Genomic DNA, 24670 nt, shown 5'->3' on the forward strand with positions numbered 1-24670 from the left:
CTGTGTTCCATTCCATCCCGGGCTGCACTTCATCATACATTTCACCAAGGCTAACAAATAGCCTCTTGAGCGAGCGAGCGAGCGAGCGAGTGTGAACGGTGGTATCGAACGGTATATGGTGGCCTCTCGTGGGGGGAGTGGGGACCGGTTCCACAAACAAAAGCTTTATTCCATTTTCTTTTTTATTGCAAAGCGATAAATTAGGTATCGGTAGCAGGCAGTTGACAGGTGGAACAGAGCGACGGTGAAGCAACTGATCGTGAGTAGAACGAAGACCGCCACGTCCAAGGCGTACTTCTCGATGAATCCTACACCGCTAAGATCCTCGAGAAGAGGATTGCTCGTTTGGTGATTTCTCATCACCCATTCGATTGTCCAGACAGCTTTCGCTCGGGATGGTGGCTGTACATCACGAACCAGGCGCGAAATATTGCGGGCACGCTCCTTGTACCTGGGGAATGGAGAGAAAACAACGCACCCCGCCCTGCAGACAGACATCACAAAACGCAAGGGTTGGCCCTTTACTCATTAGTCACGTACCTTTCATCATTAATCAACGCTTGTAAGTGTTCCTGCAACGAGCCTGCACTTAAGGCCTCCAAAAGCAACCGTCTACCGATGCCCAATCGTTCTAGTCGGCGGACGGTTTGATATTGATCACTGTAAATGGGAACACCGAGCATGGGCACCCCGTGCCAAATTGCTTCTTGCACACTCAACAGTCCACCGTGCGTTACAAAGACATCAACGATGCCACCACCAAGCAGATCATTCTGCGGGAACCACGCTGCGGTGAGAACGTTGCTGGGAAGTGGCACGTTAAGCGGGGACTTGTGCGTGTCAGTTTTCCAGAGGAATTTCACGGAGGGCATCGCGCGAGCTACCGTCACTATGGCATCGATTGTTCCATTGCCCAACGTGCTTATCAGTACGTTGGTTCCGAACGACACAAGCACCCGTTTTCTATACTGGCCCAGATCGTTGGCTAAATACGAGTGAATCGGTCTCGCTGCGTTGATATGCAGTCCGCCAACACCGATGATTTGGCTGATCCGAGGTTCCGGAGGATCCAACAAGGATAGCGAATTAGATAGCACGAGGATGGCCCTCGACTCGTATTGCGAAACGGATGTTGTATTTTCAAAGTGACGCTGTACTAGTCGATCGATTGCTGGATTGTAGAAGTACTGCTTGGACATAATTTCCAGGTGCGTAATAAGAAAGTTGTATCCTCGATCAAGCAGTCCCATCTGCAAGGGCACATCGTGTAGTTGGCTTGGGACAAACCCAGTGAAGACTGGGGAGCCGAAAAGGAGGGCACTTGTAATGTAGCAACTGGCAGCAGACGCCATTACTAGCGGAGGATGGCGAAACGCTTCCAGCAGCAGCAACAAACACGGTCCAGCAAGATGATCGTGAATAATCAGTTGAAAGACGAAGCTTGTCGGATATTGTAGCAACCGCTGGAGCGTTGGCGACACTAGAGCATGCTCACACACGGAGTACTCCAAATCCGCAAACGAGGATAGCAACTGAAATGGCGACATTTGGTGTAGATCCAAGTAGTCGACTGGTCCTTCGGCCTCCAGGCCTTCCTCGATGCCATCCAGCTTAAGGAAGTGCAGGTTTTTGGCACTACCTTCCTTGTAGATGTTGAGCAACGTAACGTTGTGTCCATTTGCTGCAAGTAACTTTGCAAGCTGCTCACTCCTGCGAAAATAACCGTTAGATATAGTTACGACGCCCTTCAATAACACGAAGCTTTTTTTTTTTGGTACGCATTGCAGCGGAAATCTTACCAAAGGAAGTGACTGGGAGAGGCAACGGCGCTGATGTACAAAATGTTACTGCTTTGCGAAAGGCAAACATCAATCACCCCGAACATGGCGAGCCGCGCGATCACTGTCAACACTAAACTCCATAAATTTTCCATTTTACCCGCGGAGTGTTGTGATTGCTTGCTTAACACTCACTGTCTGCACAACGCGTGCCTCTAATGCGGTTTGATAGCACACACTGACTCGCGATGTCATCTTGCTAAACTCGCTGAATATGGTTATGGGGCCCTCCCCGTGCGGTTTAAACTCCTTACACCTTTGGCCATAACAGTGCAAATGATGAAAATGTGAATTTAAAAGAAATATTTGTAAACGCTTAGGCAAATAGGCCTTCAATAAACTGTAACTAATTCGCGTAAGATTTAAGATTAAGCAACAACGGGCTACCGTTAGTTTATTGTCCTTGGCATCGTTAGCATCAGTGAAGAACATATGATCAGCAGTGTTCGGTTGATGTCCCAAGCAACATGACGAAAGACCTAGCACACTTATCTCTCTCTCATACACACACACGTGGCAAATCACGCCGCTATCAATCTGAGCGTCCGGCGGAGTACACTCCACAGAAAATCGGTGTACGTTGTTGATCCAAATTGACTTAAATTGTTATTGCCGTGCGTAAGCGTGGCTGGTTGCAGATCGTTCGCGGTCACGTTTACGCTCATGAGCTGTCTGTGAGAAAGGTTCGTCTTTGGAGTATATGTTTCATACAATAAAAAGTTCACGAAGGTACTGTACTGTTAGTCTAATAAAAAATATAACAAACTCCTTTACACTTTACGTTTACATGTAAGTTGTGTTACATTTTACGGAGTTCACTGAGACCACTTCTATTTAATGCTACTTTTTAACCAATATGCTACTATTAAGCCTCTGTCTTATAGTGGTTGCCATTGAACTGGTCAATGATATTGTTGTTGCCACTGATTGTTCCTAATGAACCCAAATCGACCATAAATGTCTGCCAACGGATTTATGAATGTCAACAGCACCATTTACAGCGCGCGTCTGCACGCCGATCCAAACCCAATTTGTTCGCCCAAAAGGACTAGTGGATGCGATGCGCGAGGGCCGTACAATAGAGTTAAACATCCAAACAAATTGTTAACGTTGATGGTCGATTTGAGGGCAATTTCTTGATTTGAAAAGTATTTAGTGTGGGACTCAATTCAGTATAGAGCCAGGTGCTGTTCATTTCGAGTGATTCATTCATTAAAGTATCTTCAGCACATTAACTATCAGATGGATAGCATTATCTAGTTAGAATTATGTAAATGATTTCAACAAAATACTGTTCCGGCAGTTTCAATAGGTAATATAAAAAAGTAATGTACTTCAAAACATTTAAAAGTCACTCGCAATTACGATCAAAGTTAAAAGGCGAAACTAATACCAAAGCAAATTGAATCGACTTCGCTAAAAACACAATTTGCTTCAACGCTTCTGGAATGAACGATGCTGAATTCCTTTATTTTATGTCTTCGCACGGTTTTACGGTAAATACCTCAAAGAGACTATAAACTTAAATGTGACTTACAGCTGTCTAGGCATGTTTAGGCTGCGTCGACCAAACCAACTATCCCTCCACCAACGGTGCTACTACCGCAGGTAACGACGCTGAAGACTGCATCATGCATGCACACACATTCCTTCGCACTCGTACTTTAGCTGACGTTCGCTGGGCAAACGAAGGGGCTCTGGACGCGGTCGCAAGTAAAGTTATTGATTCAGTTTTACGACCTAATTGCTCGGTTGGATCGTATATCATTGAGGAGCTGTGCGGACCCCGGGCCGCGTACGCGAAAGAAACCGAAGTTGACGTTTAATGGAACAGGTCCTGGTTGACTGTGGTACAGTCGTACACTCGTCGCCAGTGTCGCCGTGAGATCGAAATGCATTAAAAACCAATAAAAATAGAAACCGTCCGGTCGTACGCATCGATAATCGTTGGTCGAAATGTTTCTGCGATGGTTGGAAGATCATCGCAAACTTCCTACGCGAACAAGTTTTAATTTTTAAACGAAGTACATTAAACACAACCTAGCGTTAAACATGTCCTTGATTTCAGTGGTTGCATTGTGTGGTTAAAGTATAATCAGTGACGAACACTCACACCTCTGTGTCGTGTGCTTCTGTTGACATTATGGGTGGGAATACAAATTTACTTCAACGTTCTTACAAACGTGTGTAATGTAATACAAAACCTACAAAAACCAATTAATCAAATCAAATATTGCGTTGAAATATGTTAATCCCAGATCCATATTGCCACACTAAGAACCTTTCCTAAATCATCTGTCAGGAAGGTTTTGCATGCAATTCCGATGACAACCAGTTCCAGTCAATTTGGTTCGTTTTTGTACCTCACACGCCACCACCGCTACTAACTCGATGGTATAGGACGCTCCACATGGAGAGGAGATGACTGAAATACGATATCAAATGGAAAACATGGCGCAAGCTTGGCAAACACCAGCAGCAGCAGCAGCCGCAGCAGCAGCTCGCCAGCCAATCGCCCTGTTGTTTTTTTTTTGCCGCGAGCTTCCGGGAATAACGAACCGGAAGAAATACCGCAGGATCGAACAAATGTGGCGGGAAAGTAGGCGCAGTCTAGACAGGGTCGCAAAAACTTGCAAACATTACGGCGGCCATAGTCTAGACTATTTCCCGCACGCGTTTGTTCTAGCGGTCGTCGTGTCCCGACCGTGAGCTTATAATGATAACCATAAACCACCACCACACGCATCTTTCCTGCGGTTTCCGGGAAGGAGAAGAAGTCTAGGGTGTTTCCCGACCGCCAGGATTTGGATTATGGTCTGTTGTCTCTCACTAGCTTTATGTCACCTCCGGGCGATGATCTCATAGAGGAAAACCACAATACTAGCCACTCCGAGAGAGCGAGTAAGAGAGAGCGAGAGCAAATCGATTTAGTGGTTCATTCATTGCGTTGTAGAAGAACAAGATGATAAGGATCTAACAGTCTGATTTACCGTAAACAGCACCCTGTTGACTGTTTCTGACTTGTTGACCGGAATGCAAGAGTAGCTCAAAATTTGGCTTAAAGTTAGACCAAAACTTACCTGACAAATGGTACACCCGGGATGGCGTAATCATGACTCCTGGATATTGGGATAGATTTGAGTGTGAATTCAGCGCGTCCAGTAAATCGATGCCGGGGTCCAGTGCGCCACCTGTAAAGGGAAAAAAGCGAACCTTTATTTTGTCTGAAAGAATTATAATGTATTTTCGTTTCGTTTTTATACCGAGCAGTACACGCTCTTGCGCTGAACCTAAAAATATAATTAGAGGCAAGCAGCCTTGGGATGTCATCGGTGAGAATTAAATGTAAGGCAAAAGAAATCCTTTTCACCTTACTCATCACCGGCGTCAACGGAACGCAGCAATAAATCTCTTTCTTCTTTACCACCGTTCATTAGCAAATGGATGAACAAACACCACACGCGTACAGGCGCCAACAGGGCACACGCGCTGGATGATTTATGGAGTTAAATATTCGCCTGTCTCGAACAAATCTGGTCATTTGATTTGTCATTTGTGCTGCTCTCCTGAGGTCGGGGTATTATTCGAACCGAAAGTAATAGTTCACGACGTTAACAACGAAGTTTCAGCACAAACGGATAATCATTATTGGTACTAAAAGTAGAAGTACCAGCAATTAATACAAAATCGATTAATTTGAATATGCAAGTGCAAGATTGAATGATATAGTACAGTATATGTAGGCATACATAGTATAGGCCTATATTTTTAATGAACTACCTATAGAGATTCAAACGATTTAATATCGTATATTAAAACGTCACAAGTTGAGATCGAGACAAGGATTGGTATCTCAGTACGTTGTAAATCACACATTGACAGCAGAACGAAGTATAGCAGCATTATCCTCCATTAATTTATTGATCGTACAAGTACAGACAGTACTCTCGCTACTGGACATTAGCCAACGCAAAGTCGCTAATCGTTTCTCTCTCTCTCTCTCTCTCTCTCTCTCTCTCTCTCTCTTTCTCTCTCTTGTAGTTTAGCGACATGCCGTATGTCTGGTCAGATTTTGCAAAATGCAACACTCTTTGCATCAGACAGGGTAAACATTTGAAGTCCAAGAAGTTAGTCAACTATAGACCACGCTAGGACCAAGCGCTCTTGGTGGGCTTTGTGCCAAACAACCCGGTCTTCGGCGTTGTTGTGAATTGCATTATTTATGATCTGACAACCCATTATTCCATTGTTACAATTGTTGCGGTAGACGATTCTGTAGCCATCGGTAGTGTTGGCCAGACCCTCGAGCTAGCTAGCGCACCGTTGTAGCATGCGGAATAGAATCCGTTCGAGAAACGTGGTCGATGAGACGATATGTTGAACAACGCACAACTAGACCACCGGCTAGACGTCGGTATATAATATTTTAATTGAAACTGTCACAGCCCACGAATCTGGAGACCCTGGAGTAGGGCGGTTGGTCGCTCGTATGGCCATAGGTTATTAATGATATCGTTACGGTCACACCCGTGGCAGGACAATCTGGGAATTAAAGTGTATGATTGTCGTTCCGGTTCTGGCACCAATCAGGGTCAATTGTTTGCCGTCACAATATGCGCCAGGATCGGGCAACCATATTACTATGTTTTTGGCAATTTTTTTCATAGCATAAATAATTAATGAAATAGCATGAATACTAAAGAGCATAGGGCAGCATATTACAGCTATTTATTGAAACTCAGTTTTCTATAGATGGATGAGGATAGAGAAAAACAACAAACATCAAACGTCACACTATAAATTGCAGAGCGCATCGTTTTCATGCGTGCAAAAGCATTTTGTTCTTAATTTTGTGAAAAACAAGTTGTGCACATTTAGAACCAAATGTGTTATAAATTGATTGCTTTACATTTGATTGCAAATCCACAAGAGGTTATTCCTCTAACACCTGCATGTGAATACATAATTTGAATCTCTGGCCACAATTCGTTACAGTGTCATCGGTAACGTTGACCAGTCGTCCAGAAAGTGTACCGCAACAAAATTGTAACAACGAAAGAAATGGTATGTGAAGGAATTACACGCGGCAACACCACTTAAATGAATAAAGAGCAGATCATTTCAGCTCGAACCGTGCTGCCTGTACTTCAAATACATTTAAAAATATGTTATAATCACTCCTTGTAATAAGTTGTAGGTGCTTATATTTTAATATAAACCGTACATAATGAATGTCCCTGATTGAAAATTTGCATTGAGCAGTGACTTATTGAGCGACGCTTGCCCGGCTCTGCCCGGTAGCCTGCGGTAGGAGGTTAGAATTATCCTGGCTATTTATCTCAAATCAATCAAACATGCCACCTCTCCACCCACCTTCCGCCAGACAGCCGCGATGAATGATTAATACAATCAGAAGACACATACGCGTGTACAATGTATCATATCTCGCTGCGGTCGACTAATTGGTCCGGGGGAGGGGGTGGTGGTCCAGGTCCAAACCGTGTAAGATATTATGTGAGCAATCTTCATTAGAAAACGCAAACAGCTGCAGCGCGCAGCGCAGTACGACAAGCAGCAGCTGCCAAGGGCACCCACCCCAGCACAAACATCACACACCTCCTCCCCACAACGTCACAAAAGGTCAGCGGCAATCGCCGCAGTAAAATGGCAACGTTCACCGGGTAGCAGCAGGTCCCCCGCAGCATCATCAGCCAAACACACGCCTCATCCTTCTCCTTCTCACGCTCTCTCTCTCTCTCTTTCTCTTCGTTCACCCTTTGCTATCGAAACTCGACAAGTGGTTAGCATAATTTAATTGAGATTTATTCGTCACAGGTCGTTTAAAACGATTACCAGCACACCCCAGTAGTGCTGCCCGGGGTGGATTTGTGTGTCTGCGCGCGCGTGTGTGTGTGTGTGTGTTTGCTGTGGGTATCGAAGAGGAAAAACTGTACGGGAGGGCGTGATGCTACTAGACGTCACGTCCAGAGAGACACTGTTTGCCCACGATAGCTAGCTCTCGATAGCAGCATACCGTTACTGCCCCTAATGGTGCGATAATGTAAAAGGGAAAACGGCAGCGGTGAGGGGAGGGGGGAGGTGGTGGTAAAGATTGATGTACCATGGCGAAAAGCTGAGTGCTAAACACTGTTTAGGATGACAACCTTTAGTGATGTTTCCCCTATCCCTCTGACTTAGTCGGCCGTGCGTGAGATGAATGGACTCGGATGACTTGGATGGGAACGATTCGCGAAGTGGTGCAAAGAAGTGGAATTTCAAGTCAGTGCTTTAAATGGATTTTTGCATATTTATTTATCATCCTAGCAACCTGTGTTTGTTTTACGCATCCTTTATGTTACTGTTTAAGAGCTTTTCCTGAAATGGTAACAGTAGTAACAGTTGAATTCGATCGAAAGACTTAACAATCTCGAAACACACAAAATCGCCAGGATATTACAACAAAAAAAAAATCAACCACAAACTTATGTTACAGCAGATACCGATTATCACCCGTTGACTGATTTTACATAACCCGTGTGCCTCTCGTGCTCTTCTCGTTCATGTTTCGATCGTAATACCACTTTCCGATCATCATCATCATTCTTCTGCTGTGCGCACATAAGGTACACATAGATAGCGACAAGTGCTGCGGTAACGTGATTTCTCCGGTCCGCAAAACCCAAAATCCTTTACGCCATAAAGTACGGCTTATGGATGTTTAAATGCTATAAAACAGCCGGGGGGGGATGGGTTAATTTTTGTGGAGTAGCTTGACGGCTTTATTTAACAACCCCGCTGCTGGCGTTGGCTACCCGTGAAATTCGCCGCGTGCAATCACTGCCAGAAGCCAGCAACAATACGAGTCTGTTGGATTTTCGGCTTCTTTTTCCTGTTTGTTTTTGCTGCGCGCACCTGAAGCGACGTTCGGCGCCAAGGCGCCGATTGAACGTCATTATCAGCCCCTCTGGACAGGATTACTCGTTTTACGGATCCATGTTTTATGTCTTTCGGTGCAGTTTTCCTTTCCATTCTGCTCGCTAGCATCGGTCTGGGGTTTCGTTTTTGTTTTTTTCGTTTTTGCTAATGGATATGCATGCGGACACACGTTTTATGATGGTCACGGGCAGGCGAAAACCGCAACACCATCGGTCGGTGGCGTGCGCGCGCGCGTACGCTTAAGCCCGAAAAAAAAACACCGCAAAATTCGATAGGCTAGAGAGTAAATTATAATCCGATCCGCTTTAACGGGTGATCTTACACTCCTACCGCGTGCGAACGGTTTGCGAAGAACGTGGGAAGCCCGCGGACGAAGGAGGACGACATTTCTGAGAGTTTCGAATGGAATGGAAACCTTATGTTCACGGGGTCCCACTTGCAATCCGTTCCGTTCCGATCGATAATACGCGCAGATGGCACACCAAGACAGACAAGATGCAATCGGGTAATAAAATGTGCAACCAACAAAAAAAAACTGTTATTTATGAATTGAAGATTAACAGATAATGAAGCGCAATTAAGGCGCAATTACCTAATTTGTCGCAACAGCACAACATTAAGTGAGCAAACACCAAACGCCCTTTTTAAGTTCCTCTGATCTGATCGGTTTGTTTCAAATTCGGTTTATTATTAAAAAGATGCTTAGGACCTCAGTTAATTTGCGGCTTTAAATAGTGTCATCATAATTCGATTCGAGCTCAGTTGGTAGGTCAGCGAATTCACGGCGAAGAACTTTACATTACGCATTCCGGTCAAGCGTTTCTCGTTTCAAGCGATAGCGTTTCCATTTCATTCGTCGGATGGATTGCAAGGGGGGAAGACGACTTAAATAATAAATCAATGCTCTATAAAATAACCAAACGCATACGTGCTACGCATCACCGAGTGTTACTTTGAGTTCCCCAGGTCCAGCTCAAATAAATAAAATAGCCATTGATAACTAACGACCATATCTAGCTTACTGTGGCGCGCTGGCGTGCTGTTGTCCCCACCCTGTTGGCCGGATGGTTCCGTTTTGTCGACGCTACATCAAACGCTTGCCGATCGAAAGACGCTTCTTCGACCAGAAGACGACGACACAGCGGAAGCACACGTTCGGGCTGCGCTGCGCCATACTAGTACACAGCCCAGTGTGTAGGCGAGAAGGAGCCTCGAATCTAATGATGACCATTAATATGACAATCATCGAAGGCGAAGGCGATTTGACAAAGTCGTTCCCCGTTAGCCGTGTGTGTGTGTGTAAATAATGTGGATCGAGATCGGAAACCAAAAGCCATGCGCGGCGTGCACCTCAGTTGCTTTTTTTTTTCAAACATATTTTAAAGCGACCGACCACCACCGGGCACCCGGCAGTCGAGGGTCAACCACAGTTGAGACAGCATAAAGTATGCTTTTTAAAGGCCACCCCATCGTCGACGGTCTTGGGGAGACACATCGGTTCGCAACGGCGGAAAAAATAAACCATCTGTCCACTAGCCCAACAACCATGCCATTGTTTATTTTGTGATGATTTTAAATGTATTCATTAACCGTCGGTCGAACATATAGGCACATGCACACGCCGGGCTCCCATCGGAAAGATTGGAAACGAAACCGCCATACCACCGTCCCCGGCTCGGCACGTGTGTGTGTGCGTTTTCTGGTGGTGGCACATGAACACTCAATTTCGTTGGCGTCTGATTGATTTTTTATGCGATTCAAATGCTAATGCGCATCGGGTGGGTCGATCAAACTATTTCATCAAGCATCTATTCGGGAATAAATTAAAACAGTTTAGAAATACACGATCATTTCGGCTATTGTTGAAGAGAAACGTTTGTTTGTATAACAACAATTGACCAGACAGACAGACAGACAGATTGAGTTGCTAACAGCCACTGCACAACAACAGATGATCGTTAGTCCTTGGGCGGCGGAAAGTGATTTCCCGATTTCCGGAGGCGACCGCAATCACAACCGAAAGATCTACCATCTTTCAGTGTATTGCACTGTGTTTTTTCCCCACCCCAAAACATGAGAGTCGGTCTCGGTGCGCCAAACATGCGACGCGCGTCTATGACTTCTAATTTGTTAAACACACGGACGCGTCCAATCTGTCATCGGTGCACTGCCAAACATTCGAGGAAGTTGGCCATGGTTCGCGCGCCCGTTGCGCCCCCCGTTGCTAGTGGCGCCTAATCGAACGCATTTTTTTGCGGTCGAGGTCAAAAAGATGTCTCGGAACGCGGCACGCATTCAACTATTTGTGGCATTGCGGTGTTGGTGCTACCGAATTAGAAGTGCAGCAGCCGGGAATTGCGAACGGATTCGTTAGTCAATTATCCTCGAGTGAAGAATTAGTTTGAGACAATGTTTGTCTAGTTCTCAGCAAAGGATCTCCTAAAAAAACAAATAAGATAATAGCAACGAGTTGGGGGTTGATAAATCACTTTTTTGGAACTTTATCCCCCCCCCCCCCCCCCCCTTCTAAGACAAATTGCGTGCTCTGTAAGGATGTGGAAGGTAAGCTGGAGTGCCTTCATTCAGCGGCAGGGCAGAGAAAGCTTTTTTTGGTGGTGGTGGTGGAAAAATGCCACATGCTTCACCACGTGACTCACCCACAGACAAATCACAAGCTATGGTATCAATGAAGCAAGAGAGTAAACAGCCCGGATACGGGGGGGGGGGGGGGGGGAGTAACTTGATACCTTGCTTGCTTCAATCTTAGCGTGGGGAAATGTCAGTTAAGTGGTTAGTATTCATCCGGCCTTGTCCGAGCGCTGCTTCCTTTCCTTTTTGATAGACCCTCCACTAGTGTTGTCTCGAGGCACTATAGCGCCTATCTGTCAGTCAAGGACTCTCGAGAAGTATGATACACTGCGAGAAAATCCATCGGACAGAAATGTTCCTTTCGCCAGTATTCGTGGTCCGAGTTTATTACAGAATCAAAACCCCAAAAATGAGAACGTAGAAAACAATCTTAAATGGTTGCTACATGCTTGCTTAGAATATACTCCAAACCGATGGGTATGCAACAAGCACTCACTGATGCGGATATTACGTGCACCGTTACCGCAAATCCAACAAACAGCCCCAATGGCAACAGTTGACTCCCCGTGTCCCGATGGCGGTGTGGTTCTGTGCTAGAGCACATTCGTCTCCGAAAAAAGCTGCTCCGCACACACAGTCACAGCCACGGGTGACGTAACGTAACTGGACGGCGGAGGAAGCATTCCCCGGAAGATGTTATCCGGAAGGGACGAACCAGAGCCATGTCGCCATTCCGGTCGTTTACAGTCGCGACGAGAACACGTTTCCGACAGTCTAGCGCACGACACCGCAACGATATTGTTATGATATGATTTATGCCGAACGTATGATATGTGCCCGTGTGTTTGCCAACACAGTTTTGGCTACTGCCTTACCCCGCTGGCCTCCCCATCGCTAGTCGTTGACGCAGACATGGAATAAGCGGCACGGCAGCACTAGCTCTACACGACAGATTATGCGAGCACCAATGCAAGTGGTTTGAGCTAGGGCGTAGTATCGGAGACGTAATCTTAATGTACGATCATAGTGTGTAACATCAAGCTATCTGGTATTTTTTTTAAACCAACTTTCCTGTTGTTTCAACAGTTCTCAGGCGGTCTGAAGAGTCGCGACAAACCATGGCGCGACTTCTTCCGTGTGCCATCAGAACGGAGAGATTATAGCACAACAAATCGCCAAAAGTTTTGGTCCGAACGACGACAACTAACCGGAAAGAGCCTACTCCGATTGGCGCAGAGAACGAAAAGAGGCGCATCGCTTCTCATCAACCGTTTCACACATAGTTAACTACGTGAGCAACTTGTTACTAGTGAGCTGCAATAACCATAAAACCATGCGCATTACGCATTACGCGAGGTAGCTATATATAGAGAGAGCGAGTGGAAGCATCAACCCCCTTTCTTCTCAGCGGACCTCAAGCTAATGGAAAACAACGGAGAAACTTCCCAAAAAGCAACCATGGACTAAGTACTCCATCTCTCTCTCTATCTACACTATGTATTCGCTTCCATTTGCGTGGGTCATCCAAAGGTTACCAAAGTGGCGACCCGGCGATGACTTTTGCAAAGGCGGAAATCGAAGCGAAGCGTTGTTCTACGTGGCGGGGTTTTAGATTTCACGAGAAGCGAGACAGTCGTAGTGTCCGCCGCCACGCCATCGTCCGGCTCCACCGTCTGGTCAGGGGGAGGATGCCGCCGCCTCCCTCCACCAAACGTCGCGACATAATAGAGAGAGCAAAGAGCTAGAAGAGATGGAACCAACGAACAAACAAACAAAAAAAAAAAACTTCCAACACTACGATAAATCTGTTTATTGTCGCCCTGGGGGCGCCAGCTTCCTGGGCCCTGATGCCGCGCTCATGATGTTGCTTTTCTGCGTAACTTCCGTTATACAAGATCAAGAAGATGTCCCCGAGACTGGTTCTCTCTGCTTTGCGCTCTGCCGTTTCCGCCTGGCAACACAGCGGAGACATCCGTGGAGCAGTCAGTCGCGTGTCCATATACACTGCCTGACACTACTATGGCCGGGCCGCCCCGGCCTGGCACAGCCGGTTTGTGAAGAAGAACGCTTCTTCCGTGGTCCACTTCTTGGGTGGTCCACCAACAATCGGAACGAAAATTGCGCCTTGTCTCAAAGTCGTTTGTATGCTGATTGAAATTAATCATGACCACTTTTCGCTTACTAAACGACTTTTTCCGGACTTTGTCCGGGCGGAACGCTGGCTTTCACTGGCCACTGGCGGTACGACGTAACCCCCGGCGCAATGTTGCCGCCGGTTCGAGAACGTTCGACCGTTTTCCGAGGGCTTCCGAGGATTTCATAAACTTCTTCTTCTCTTTCACATTAAGTTGCAAGACGGACAGGGGTTTGCGTACGCAAGAGGCAATTTGGTCGTTCCAGCGGCTTGCTTCGCCCCTTCAGACAGTTGTAGACGCTAGACTCTGGCGGTTTAATATGTATCACCACCGGGGTTGGGGGGTGCTGTCTTGCACGGGCTTTAGCACTGCGCCATTGCCCGTTTGGCTCGTTACATGCTCAAAGGTCTTTGAACCCTCTTGTAAAGGTTCTTTTTAATTCAATTAAAATACGCCCTAAAATCACCCCCCAAAATATCGCGCAATTTTACAACACGTACCAAGACTTTTCAATTACAACGGAACATTCATCATCATGTCGCCTTTAAGTGCGCCGGTACTGCGGGAGGATCGTAAACCACAATTAATAAAACTATGAACCGGACACACCTACTTCATAATTTGACCATTAGTTAAACCAGCGAGCTCGTAATTGAACTTCACACCTTCAGCACCCGCCTGCGAGGTTGCGAGATCGCTGGTCAAGCGCAAATCACGGAACCAACCAACCGGACCACACCGATGATTAAATGGATCTCGTTGATTCGTATCAGGAAAGGGATTTATTTCATCGCCGCAATTCCTGTCGCACGCCACGACGTTCCGGGCGTTGATAAATAATGGCCGCTGCATTCAATTAGCAAATGTATTGATGTGTGGGCGATGCACCTCAATCGTACACGACGGGGTGGTAATGGCGCCAGCAAAGCCGGTCTGGGGGGGGGCCTGTCCCACAGGACCAGCTGCTCTGCTGTATGTGGACGCTATAGGTTTTGTGGACTTGGTGGAAGCTGCGGTTTCGCTGGTCTTGAGCCAAAGGCGATAGGAATGACAAATGTCGTTCGGTCCTATCAAGGCCATTAAGAGTGTGTCTCTGTGATTGGCTTCATTTGCGTTGATGTACATGCATGCAAATTTAGTCATTATGCAACGTATGTCTGCAGCTGTCTCTCGTCTGCATAGATGTTACCACCACATATCATAGGCGACTATAGACCTAAAGACACAGTTTCGTAATGAAAGGTTCGGCTCCTTGCAATACATACTCAATAAAAGGCCTACTTTAAACTCTTCTTGAACGGCAAGTGCTGAAGCTGTACGGAACGGAACCAAACGGTGATTCAACGGAAGTGAAAGTCCCGTCCGAGTAGACTGCTACATTCGCGCCTTTCGGGACGCAATGAACGAATTGTGTGATTCACAAACGCAACTGCTCCCAAGTACGCCCCATTCATGGCGACATCTGCGACAAGTGTTTCGCAGAATATAAATAATCAGCTCGATACAACTGGGCTCAACAACAGTTCTGCCAACAGTTGTGCGGTTAAGCGAGGGCTGTGATATGGTTTGGCTCGCCGTGGTACTCGTGTTTCGTGTAACATGAGACGGCGACGCTACCGCCAATTGCACGTCGTCGTCGTCGTCGTCGTCGTTGTTGTTGTCGTCACGCCAAACGCCAGCCACTTGATACACTGCGCCATACCGTCAATATCCATCCTGTGCCTTCGAGTTATGCTTGAACCGTAAACTGTCATGCAAGTGGTGGACAACCTCTTTTGCCAACCACACGGCGCCGTTGCCTCCGTGTCCACCATCACCATGGAGACGATGATTCTCGAGCGATGCAGGTTTTTTCTACTTTGTTTTCTCTCTCTCTCTGTGATTGACTGAAGGCTATGTTCTATCGAATTAATGTCGCATAATTAAGGATCGCCGATTTCGCGTCACCTTGATGCTAGTTTATGGGACTTGGGCGAACATAATTTTTCTATCCGTAATTACTCGATACGCTTTGACGCGTTGCGGGGTTTTGCGAAACGACGACCAACTTGTGATAGAAGCGATTAACGTCGATTTGAATATGTAATATACTGTTTTATTTTATGTTGAGATGCCTGATGCTAAGGTGCTAGTAATAAGTGGAATAAACGGTAATGCTCGCGCATTATTATTGAACCACCGTACCGTACGAATTAACGTACTAGAGGGTGAATAATGCGTGGTTTGTTCTACGGCAAAGAAGAGTTAATGTTTATCAATCACCAACCAACTCCCCGAGCCCGTCGATATCGTCTAGCATTGGATAGCCGCCGAATGGTTACATCATTTGCGACACGTTTTCACCAAGGCCAAGGATGAGCCGGTGAAGGGCACGGAATGAGGGATAGGGAACCAAACAAAAAAAACAAAAGGAAAAAAAAGAAGCAAAAGAGTTTCGATCGACCGATGTTCTTCCTTTTGTTCCCAGCCCAGCCCTTTTGTATGATACGTCGCTCTGTCCCTTCTTCTCTTAATGGATTTCGCAAGCGTTCCAGTTCATTTCCACCCGTTTAGCGCGCATAATGGGCATCGTACGATACAAATATGCGCCCTGCTGCCCCTCCTTCTCATACCCAAAACGGAGGGCCCGGCGACGGAAAGGCATCCCGAATCCGTAACTGGATTCCGATGAATTTGGCAGACGAAACCAGAAACCCTTTCACGCTAGAATCTCAACCCGAAGAATGCCCAAGAGTGGTTGTGCCGCTATAATAAACCCTTCAGCGCCAAACGATCAAACTCTACACGGGCTTGGGAGCGATATACGAATTAGCAAAACTTGTTCCGGGATGCAGGGAATTTAAGAATTCCCATAAACCATTTACCAAACCAGCGCATTCCGGAACGTTATACTTTCATTCGTAGCTTAACGACTTCCAAGGAAATTCTGCAGAACCAATGCACCAGCAACAGCAGCAGCAGCAGCAGCAGCAGTGGGACTCATTCATTTCTTGCAAGCGGACACCACCAGCAGGTTAATGATATTGTTTTAAAACGAAAACGGGTATGATTGATGCACCGAGCAGAACGTATGCATCACAGAAACGACAGGTATCGTAATTTAGCCGCGAGGGCCTTAACGAACGGAACGCAAAACGATACTTAACACATGTAACCACTCCACTTCCCCCAGTCCCCCCGCCATTTTTGGTAACGCCCGATGATGCTGCCCGAGGCGACATCGGCGGCGGAACCAACCGCGTGCCGAATTTCGAGCATAAGCAATCAAACAAACACGAAAACAAATCATAGCATTATAGCGCGGGACACGACGAATACCCCTGCGCGGTCGTGTCGCAGTGGCAGCATCTCAGTGGCACACAATAAAATTAGCGATAATTTATGGCACTTTTTTGCTTCCATCGTTGGGCATTCCTTCAGCTCCATCAGCCAATGTACACGTATGATCTCGTTCTCCTCCTTCCTTTTCTCTTTGGGTTGCAGTTTTTTGCACAACTGACCCCCCCGGTGCACAGCAAAAGTGCGTTTTTGGGGCGCTTTTGCGAATGGTTTGAGCTCTCTTCTGATCTGGTGGGGCTCGTAAGGTGTTCAATTGACGAATTTACGAGTTTCTGCAGAGTATTAGCGCACTTTTGATGTTTTCCAATGGAAACTGTGTTGAATTTCTGTTACCTACAACCGTAATGTTTCTATTGATCATTATCACCATAGTTGCCCAAAAAAGTAGTAGTCCCAGAGCTGGTCAAGTACAGTGACCGGCATAAGTAAACGTCTATCTCCCGTTTTCTTAGCGTTCCTTCTCTAAATTTGAGCAGAAACGACAAATACAAAGAATTTTTAAAAGATTTAACATTCTTCTTTCAGTTTCTATTACTTTCCCTTCGATTGGCTATTTTTTATTTTTAACAATTTTATTTTTCTGAGAATAGTAAAAGTGTAAAATGAAAAGCGTTCGGCCATTAGTGTGACTAAACTTACGGAAAGCCCACTTATGAAAAAAATATTATGATCTGATCTCTGATAAAACCTTCGTGTTACTGTATCTTTTGTAGTCTTTTTGTATAGTTTTAATCGTTTTCGGTGCCCTTCCCTCAGTCCATGGTCACGTACTTTACTGTGCTGGCGACGATCTGGCGGTCAATGTCATTGACATTTGGTACGCGGAAAGTTAGCTTATGACCCTGTGTGTGTGTGTATCGCAAAAGGCTCAAGATCAGATTGCCCCGATGGAGCGATGCATCAGCGGTGCGCGTTGATTGATCAAACCAATAAAAACCCGTAACAAGTAAATGATTGATTTCAGTTAAAGGATAAGTGATTGGCAAGCTCGACGCGCTGACGGTAAACCGCATTTTGTTGTTCACTCAACAGCAAAGAGGAACACGTCGATCGAATTAAGCAATTCTGCGGTTACTATAACATCAAAAGCTAGAAGCAAGAGGCGATTCAAATATAACACGATAACTCGCTCGATCGATTATCATATGCTGGATGAAAATATGCTGTAAAATGTTCAACCTCCGCTACAACGCGTAAGAAATGATCGTCCGCCGGGCTCATAAACGGAAGATTCCGTTTCGTTTTGCTTTATATTGCTTAACTATGCTAGGGTGCCATAAAATATTCAAATTCTGCGCCCCACAGGCCCCGCTTCCTGAGGAGATAAAGTTGTTGAAATGTTGAATTATGAATCCGGCTAGTTATGGATGCCGTTAAAGGAAGATCACTCTCGGCCGGATCGAGCATGCCGGTAGTTATTTCCCATCGGCCCATAGACTTTGTCCCCTAATTATGACCAAACGAAGTCGAACCATTATTCGACAACAGTCTCAATCAGCACGGATTTATTGAAATAGCATCTCATTTACCGGGGTAATTATCGCAAACCAGCGTATCCAAACAAACCATTTCAGATGGAAAACTGGATTTGGTCGTTTATTAGCACTTGAATAACGCGCCAATGGATGTGTGAATGCGAGAGGAGAGAGTCAGTTTGAAGCAAGATTAGTATGATGATATATCCCAGATAGCGGATAGGACGACGACGGCGGAACGAGACATTATAACTGGCCAGTGGTGGCAACGACGGAACGGAAGTATCCGCGTCTACCCCCACCCCTCCGCACACATCGCGTCAGATTTAACGATTTAATAACGATAATCATTTTTCAATTAGTCATGAAGCATATTTGCTTCCCAGGTCCAGCCAGCCCAGCCAGCGGGACAGGCAAGAGCGGCGCAATGAAGTCTGAAAGAGGTGCCCGCGGCGTGTACTCGTCGACTCACTCTACGTCGCTGCACTCTGCAACTGCGGCGCGCTTTTGGGTGGTCCTCCAGTTCGTGGTGTGGCAAGTCTGTGAAAACCGGCACATCGTCACAGGCTAACTCTGCACTAATTACAGCCACTATCAATTTCTCATTTGTGCGCCCATACTAGGCGATGCTTCGGCAAACCATGAATAACTCATTACTGTACAGGCAATTATCGGCATTGGCCAGCCCCCCCCCCCCTAGCGCTGATGGGCGGCCGCTGGTGTCACCCCGGTTTGTAGAGATCCGTCCGGAACTTCAGCAAGGATCAGGTGCAATATTCAGTCTGAACTGCTTTTTTGTATATCTTTGCTGTATTGGCGGCATGTGGTCATGGACCCTGGTCATTTCCATACCTGTGACATTGGTTCATGTTTTACTCAGCAGTTGGAACAAATTAACGAACTGACTTTAACTGCACACGCGCCAGACAGCTAAATGGTGTTTCTTGGCTTAATTTTTTAAGTAATTTCGTGATAAATCGTGAGGTCGAGATTTATTAATATCACTATACAATTATTTCTTGTAAGGAAACCAATTATATTTAGCGAGAAGCGAGCTACCGAGGTCCTGCGAAAGATATAGAAACACATTCTATCAAGAAAGTACCGGGAATAGTCGATTTAAATCTGACTGGTCTGTCGGATGAAGTGAATATTTTTTTGCTAGGTTGGTACAACTGTTCTTAATTATTATGCAAAATTTGAGCGCAATCCTTCAACCCATTTGTTTACAGCAATTTTTTAAGTAAGTCGATGTCAGTAGTTAGCGGCGATTGTTTTATCATGGGTGACGACGTTGAACAAAGAAATTGCTTAAAGTTTTGTTTTGCAAATGAAATGTCGTGTGCCGATGCATTGAAAATGTTGCAAAAGGCCTTTCGCAATAATACTCCAACGAAAACTCGTCGATATGAGTGGTACAAAGCCTTCAAAAGTGGTTGGACCGATGCCACCAGTTTGGGCTTTTTGCTGGTCGTACATTAACTTCCTCAACCGATAAAAACATCGATAAACTGAAAGATATGGTGTTCGAAAATCATCATTATAGCTTGAGAGAGTTGTTTCATGAACTTAACATATTGGTTCGTAACATTTTGGTTGGTGGTTTTGGGCATGAAATGTGTTGCAGCAGGACTCGTTGCAGAAGAAGGTTTTTTTTATTATTTCCTATCGTCAGCCCAGTCAGATTTAAATCGTCTATTCCCGGTACTCTCTTGACAGTTTGTACTATTACGCAAATTATACGACTGTGAAAATTGCCTCAATTTCATCTGTAACAAATAGTATCTTGCTTTTGGTTTACTAAAATCATTCCATTTCATGTACTGGAATAAAACCAAATTAACCGCTTTGCCTTAATTTAAGAGATTAAATCGATAAACTAACAACATTACATTACGGAGATTCTGATGCCTGTGAGCGTAAAAATGGACAGGAATGAGTTGCTCGATACATTTGTCAACATAGAAAATTAAAACCCCAAGATACAACGAAAAATGTTGCTTCGTTAAGGCTATCTACTCTACATCATCCACCTGTCAACGCCACGATTACCTCGCATCTCTTAGTCTGAGATACTACTGAACAACGAACAACCGCCCCCGGGAGGAATTGGAAGTCAGGAGCGATATTCGTGAAGGCTTTGTTTTTTTCTAAAGTCAGACACTTCCCAAAAAAGCAAAGCGATATCCAAATTTACTGCTCCTGAATGATTATCGAACGATAGGTAGCGAGCGCGCGCCTTACTGGATGAATGAAAAGCAAATGGTATCGTCTCGTCTCCATTTTCGGTGATTACCGGTCCACTCTAACCATAGTGGGCTATGGCCTAGCAGGTCCGCCAGACAGAAAGGTAACAAATGGTCGACTAAATGTCTTTTCAGATGCAGCGCATCCCAAAGATCGATCAGAGGGAATCACAACACAACCTGTGGAATGAATATCACGAGCCTCGGTGGTCCAAATACCGGCGGCTACGCGGTTTCCCTTGGGCTACACACTCCTACCCTTTAAAGTTTATGGAACGGATGACTGCGTAAGAGACGTACGACAGCATGCGTTTGGAGCGCCCCCTTCTTTCTATGTCGATCGATGATCTCTCCTAGCGGATTGGTAAATGGTACAGATCAATTTACGATTCCGAGCGGAAATGGAAAGCCTTTCGATGCAACACCACTTGCTGCCTGATAGTGCGTGCCAATGGTGTAACACACTAAAACAAAATGGTCAACTGTTGCCTCACAAGAACAGCAACCTAATAGATTCATTAGTTCGATTAAAGCGCAGCGCAGCGCCGCTTCGAGCGTAGCATTCTGAACCATTTCGAGAGAAAGTTCGATCCGTTGTGGTGGATGTGGAAAGTGAAATCGAAAAGCTCTCGAAATTTTTAATTGAATCCATTTTTTTTAAAAAAAAAGGAAAACTTAACTCCACTAACAAGCTACACGCACACCACGTGTTGAGGTAGGCCGTGAAATGAGGATGATCCGAGGAGAGTTTAATGAAAGCTTATCTGCAGGAAGCATGCAACGCCGGAACCAAATAAAGAAACGCGTTTAGTAAGGCAGTAAAAGTAGAATAAATGTGAGTTTGCGATTGCACTAATGGCGAACCATAATTCATAGCGTTCGGCAGCAGCACACAGGTGTGCGGTGCGATCGGACAAAGTTCAAAGATTTTACCGGCCCGGGGTCCGTGGCAGGGCGCGCGGTTGGTGTTGTTTTATTCTGCCGGCGGTGGCAGCAGCAGCAGCAGCACATAAAAACGACGCACAAGGGTGCTAATTCGTGATCGTATCATATTCCACCTCAAACAACGGCCCCAAGATTGCCGGAGGACATGGTAGAGTAAGAAAAGAAGATCCATGATGACCATCATTCCATCCAATCGGATATGGGAGAATACATCTGCCTACCGAAGGTTACACAGAGAATACAGCATCGAGAGCGCCATCGGTCCCCGGAATCCCCCCTCCCCACTTGTGGCTTTACTTCGTCGCATTCGTCGGGCGCTGATGAAGGCGGCTCTGCTGACGCTCTGTGCTATGCCGCCAAAAGCGTAGCGAAGCGCCATAAAATAACAGCCCCACAGAGCAGTAGAGATAAGGATGCCCCCCCTTCATCGGAGATGCCATCCGTGCGCCTGACGCATCGTAAACTTATGTAAAGAAGGGCAAAAAACCAAAACCTGTCAGCAATCGAATCGAGGTCCACCAAGCGGACGACGAAGCGGCGACGGGGAGAGTGTGGTTTCGTCTCGCTTAGTTTCTCGTTAAAATATCTCGGACTCCCAGATAGTCGACCTATAAGAGGGGTAGCTTCTTCTGTCTTCTGTTGAAAACAAAAAAAAACACGGATGATACTCCTTTTTCGCTGGATTTAACAGACATGCACACACGCACACAACACCTTGTGGCTAGTGGGCAGTAGCAGCGCTGCAGCAATCGTAAAACGGCTGTTCGTAAAACACCTTTCCTGGCATTGCACAACCCGAAATCGGTGGCCGAAAAGGTCCCCCCAAAAATAAAAAAGAACCCCCGGACAGTTGTACATCGCACCCCATGCGATGACAACTTGTTGGACGGACGATCGCCGTAGAAAGCGGAAAGTTTCTCGGTAATGCAATTGTTACGCCTGCGGCCGAAAGTGGGAGGTCCTGATTTATGTACTTACACTCAGCCGGACATTAAACCAATATATCAGATTAATTTCACGGGACATAAAAACCCAACGCTGTGCCAAAGGTTGCCAGCCAGCCAGCGTAGGCTTTGCGAATATAAAATCCATAATTTTTTATGGTAAAGTAACCCTCTGATAGCCGAGAGACAAGGCGGCTTTGATGTAAAACAAAAGCCAACCCAAGCTTTTAGTATTTATTCAAGGTTTTGAAATACTCTCCCTCGTATTAATCAGCAGATGCAGAAAAATAAATTTCGAATGGGCTTTTTTTTTTGTTGCAGCATCTCATCTCCTAAATTTCCTTTCCGTCATCCACAACACCTCACCCCTCTACCTGCTAATCGTCTTCGTGGCACAGTATTTATTGGTAAATTTATCTTATTAATGATCACTTTCATTAGCGCCACAAAAACTCAAAAGCTATAATCACATTCTAATTTTATTAAAATCCAATCGAACTTATTTAGCACCTTACCCCTCCATTGACAACTCCCGGTGACTCCAACAATGCCGAACCACGCACCAGCAGAAGTGTTTCTGGGTTGCACACCGCCCCTGCTGTGGCGTGTTCGAGGAAAAATTGGTGACCCGCAGAGTGGGAATCAAAATTTGCTTTTGAGTTAGGTGCCGCTCACCTCCTCCACGGGGTCTCTCTCTCCCGCAGTCTAGAATAACTCGTATAAATCTTCCGAACAAGAAAAATAAAGCCCACAGCCCAATATCCAGGCAAACAAGTTTGAGCTCATCTTTTAGGGTCTTTAACATACGCAGCAGAGATCATAAATCTGTCGCCAACATACTTCGTCTACCTTTACGATGCCGGGCGATGCGGAGACTTATACGCGGAAAAAACTACGAGCGCGCTTCGAACCAACCCTAGACCCTGGGCACTAGTGTGTGTGTGTGTGTGTCGATGCTGCTGCTGCTACTACTGGACGACCCTCACAAAATATGAATGGAAGTTTCGATGTGAATAAAAAAAAAAATACGAAACCCAATAAAATACCGTAAACAAAAACTAATTCTGTTTCAAACTCTGCAGCGGCCAGTCCCTCATTAGCGCGTCACTTCGCGCGGTTACGTGCGATGCGCGGTCACTTCATAACACAGCAGGAGCTCGCACCAGAAGGTCGCACACGGATAGGACGACGACGGGGTTCCCCACCTGAACCGAAGCGCTGATATCCTATTGGCCCCACCGCAGTGTGCCTAGAACAGCGTACCACGTACATGACATCTTCTTCCCTTTCTTTTCGATCGTTTCGAATTCGAATTCGAATCCGAGATGGCCTCGACTTACAGAACGGTCGCACCGAAGTGCGAATGAGCGCGCGATGCGTTAAACGTTGCCCTCCGGGGGTAGGTCTACGTTTTTATCTGGAAGTCCATAATATCGAAAGAGATCCCGGGGATATAATCGTCGAAAAGGGTCTCCGTCTGGGTCAATTCAACGATAACATCTTAATGCATACCACCACCATATTCTAATGCCGTTGATGATTGGGGCTGTGGTGCGATAGCTGGATAGACACCATCGGCTATCGGTTGGTCGCAGTTCGCGATCGAGTGCATAATATTTTAGATAGGAAAGTCCAGCGAACAGGTGAGTCCATTCCTTGCACATCCGTGCAACGGTAATAAAGAAACTATTTTAATTATATGGCGTACACCTTATAAACTCTCAACTTATCCTAATCTAATGCAGCATATATGAAACTATATTTTACAGCGAACCCTTGACCGGAGCAACATAATAACACATTTAATGCAGGAATATGAGGAATAGTGCTTTATTCCGATAAAGCGCCATCTATCTGGCTGGATGGCTGGATGGAAAACCGGTTTCATCGATTAGATTAGCGCAGGAATTAGCTCACCTTTGGACTAATACGATTACCTAGGCCCAAGCATGCATTTGTACATGGCCATTCCTGAGGAATTCTAGGGGCTCAATTGCTACAGTAAAACATATCGGTTAGTGAGTATTGATTTTCAAATAGCACTAGGACCCATAAAGTTATATATTAGTTATAGCTCTTAGTCATACAACTTTTGTAAAATTTCTTCATCTTCAACTCAACGGAGACAAATAAACTCTTTGCAATCAGCCATCGTCTATTTCATTTTGATAATCTTAACGGTTAACGGGAATTTGCCAAATTTCACGAAATGCCAGATGGCAA

At 45.7% G+C, this 24670-nt stretch overlaps 1 protein-coding gene across 9 annotated transcripts in view; it reads right to left on the reverse strand.

Annotated features, from left to right (window-relative positions):
• LOC125954387 (protein kinase C-binding protein NELL2-like) overlaps positions 1-24670 on the reverse strand; it is a 74037-nt gene that overhangs the window by 20562 nt on the left and 28805 nt on the right. For all 9 annotated transcript variants that reach the window (XM_049684624.1, XM_049684623.1, XM_049684625.1 and 6 more), the window contains exon 3: positions 4919-5029. In XM_049684624.1, the coding sequence (XP_049540581.1) occupies positions 4919-5029 (111 nt within the window). The remainder of the gene's footprint in view (positions 1-4918; positions 5030-24670) is intronic.

This window comes from Anopheles darlingi, chromosome 3 (genome assembly GCF_943734745.1).
Source record: "Anopheles darlingi chromosome 3, idAnoDarlMG_H_01, whole genome shotgun sequence".
Lineage (NCBI taxonomy): Eukaryota > Metazoa > Arthropoda > Insecta > Diptera > Culicidae > Anopheles > Anopheles darlingi.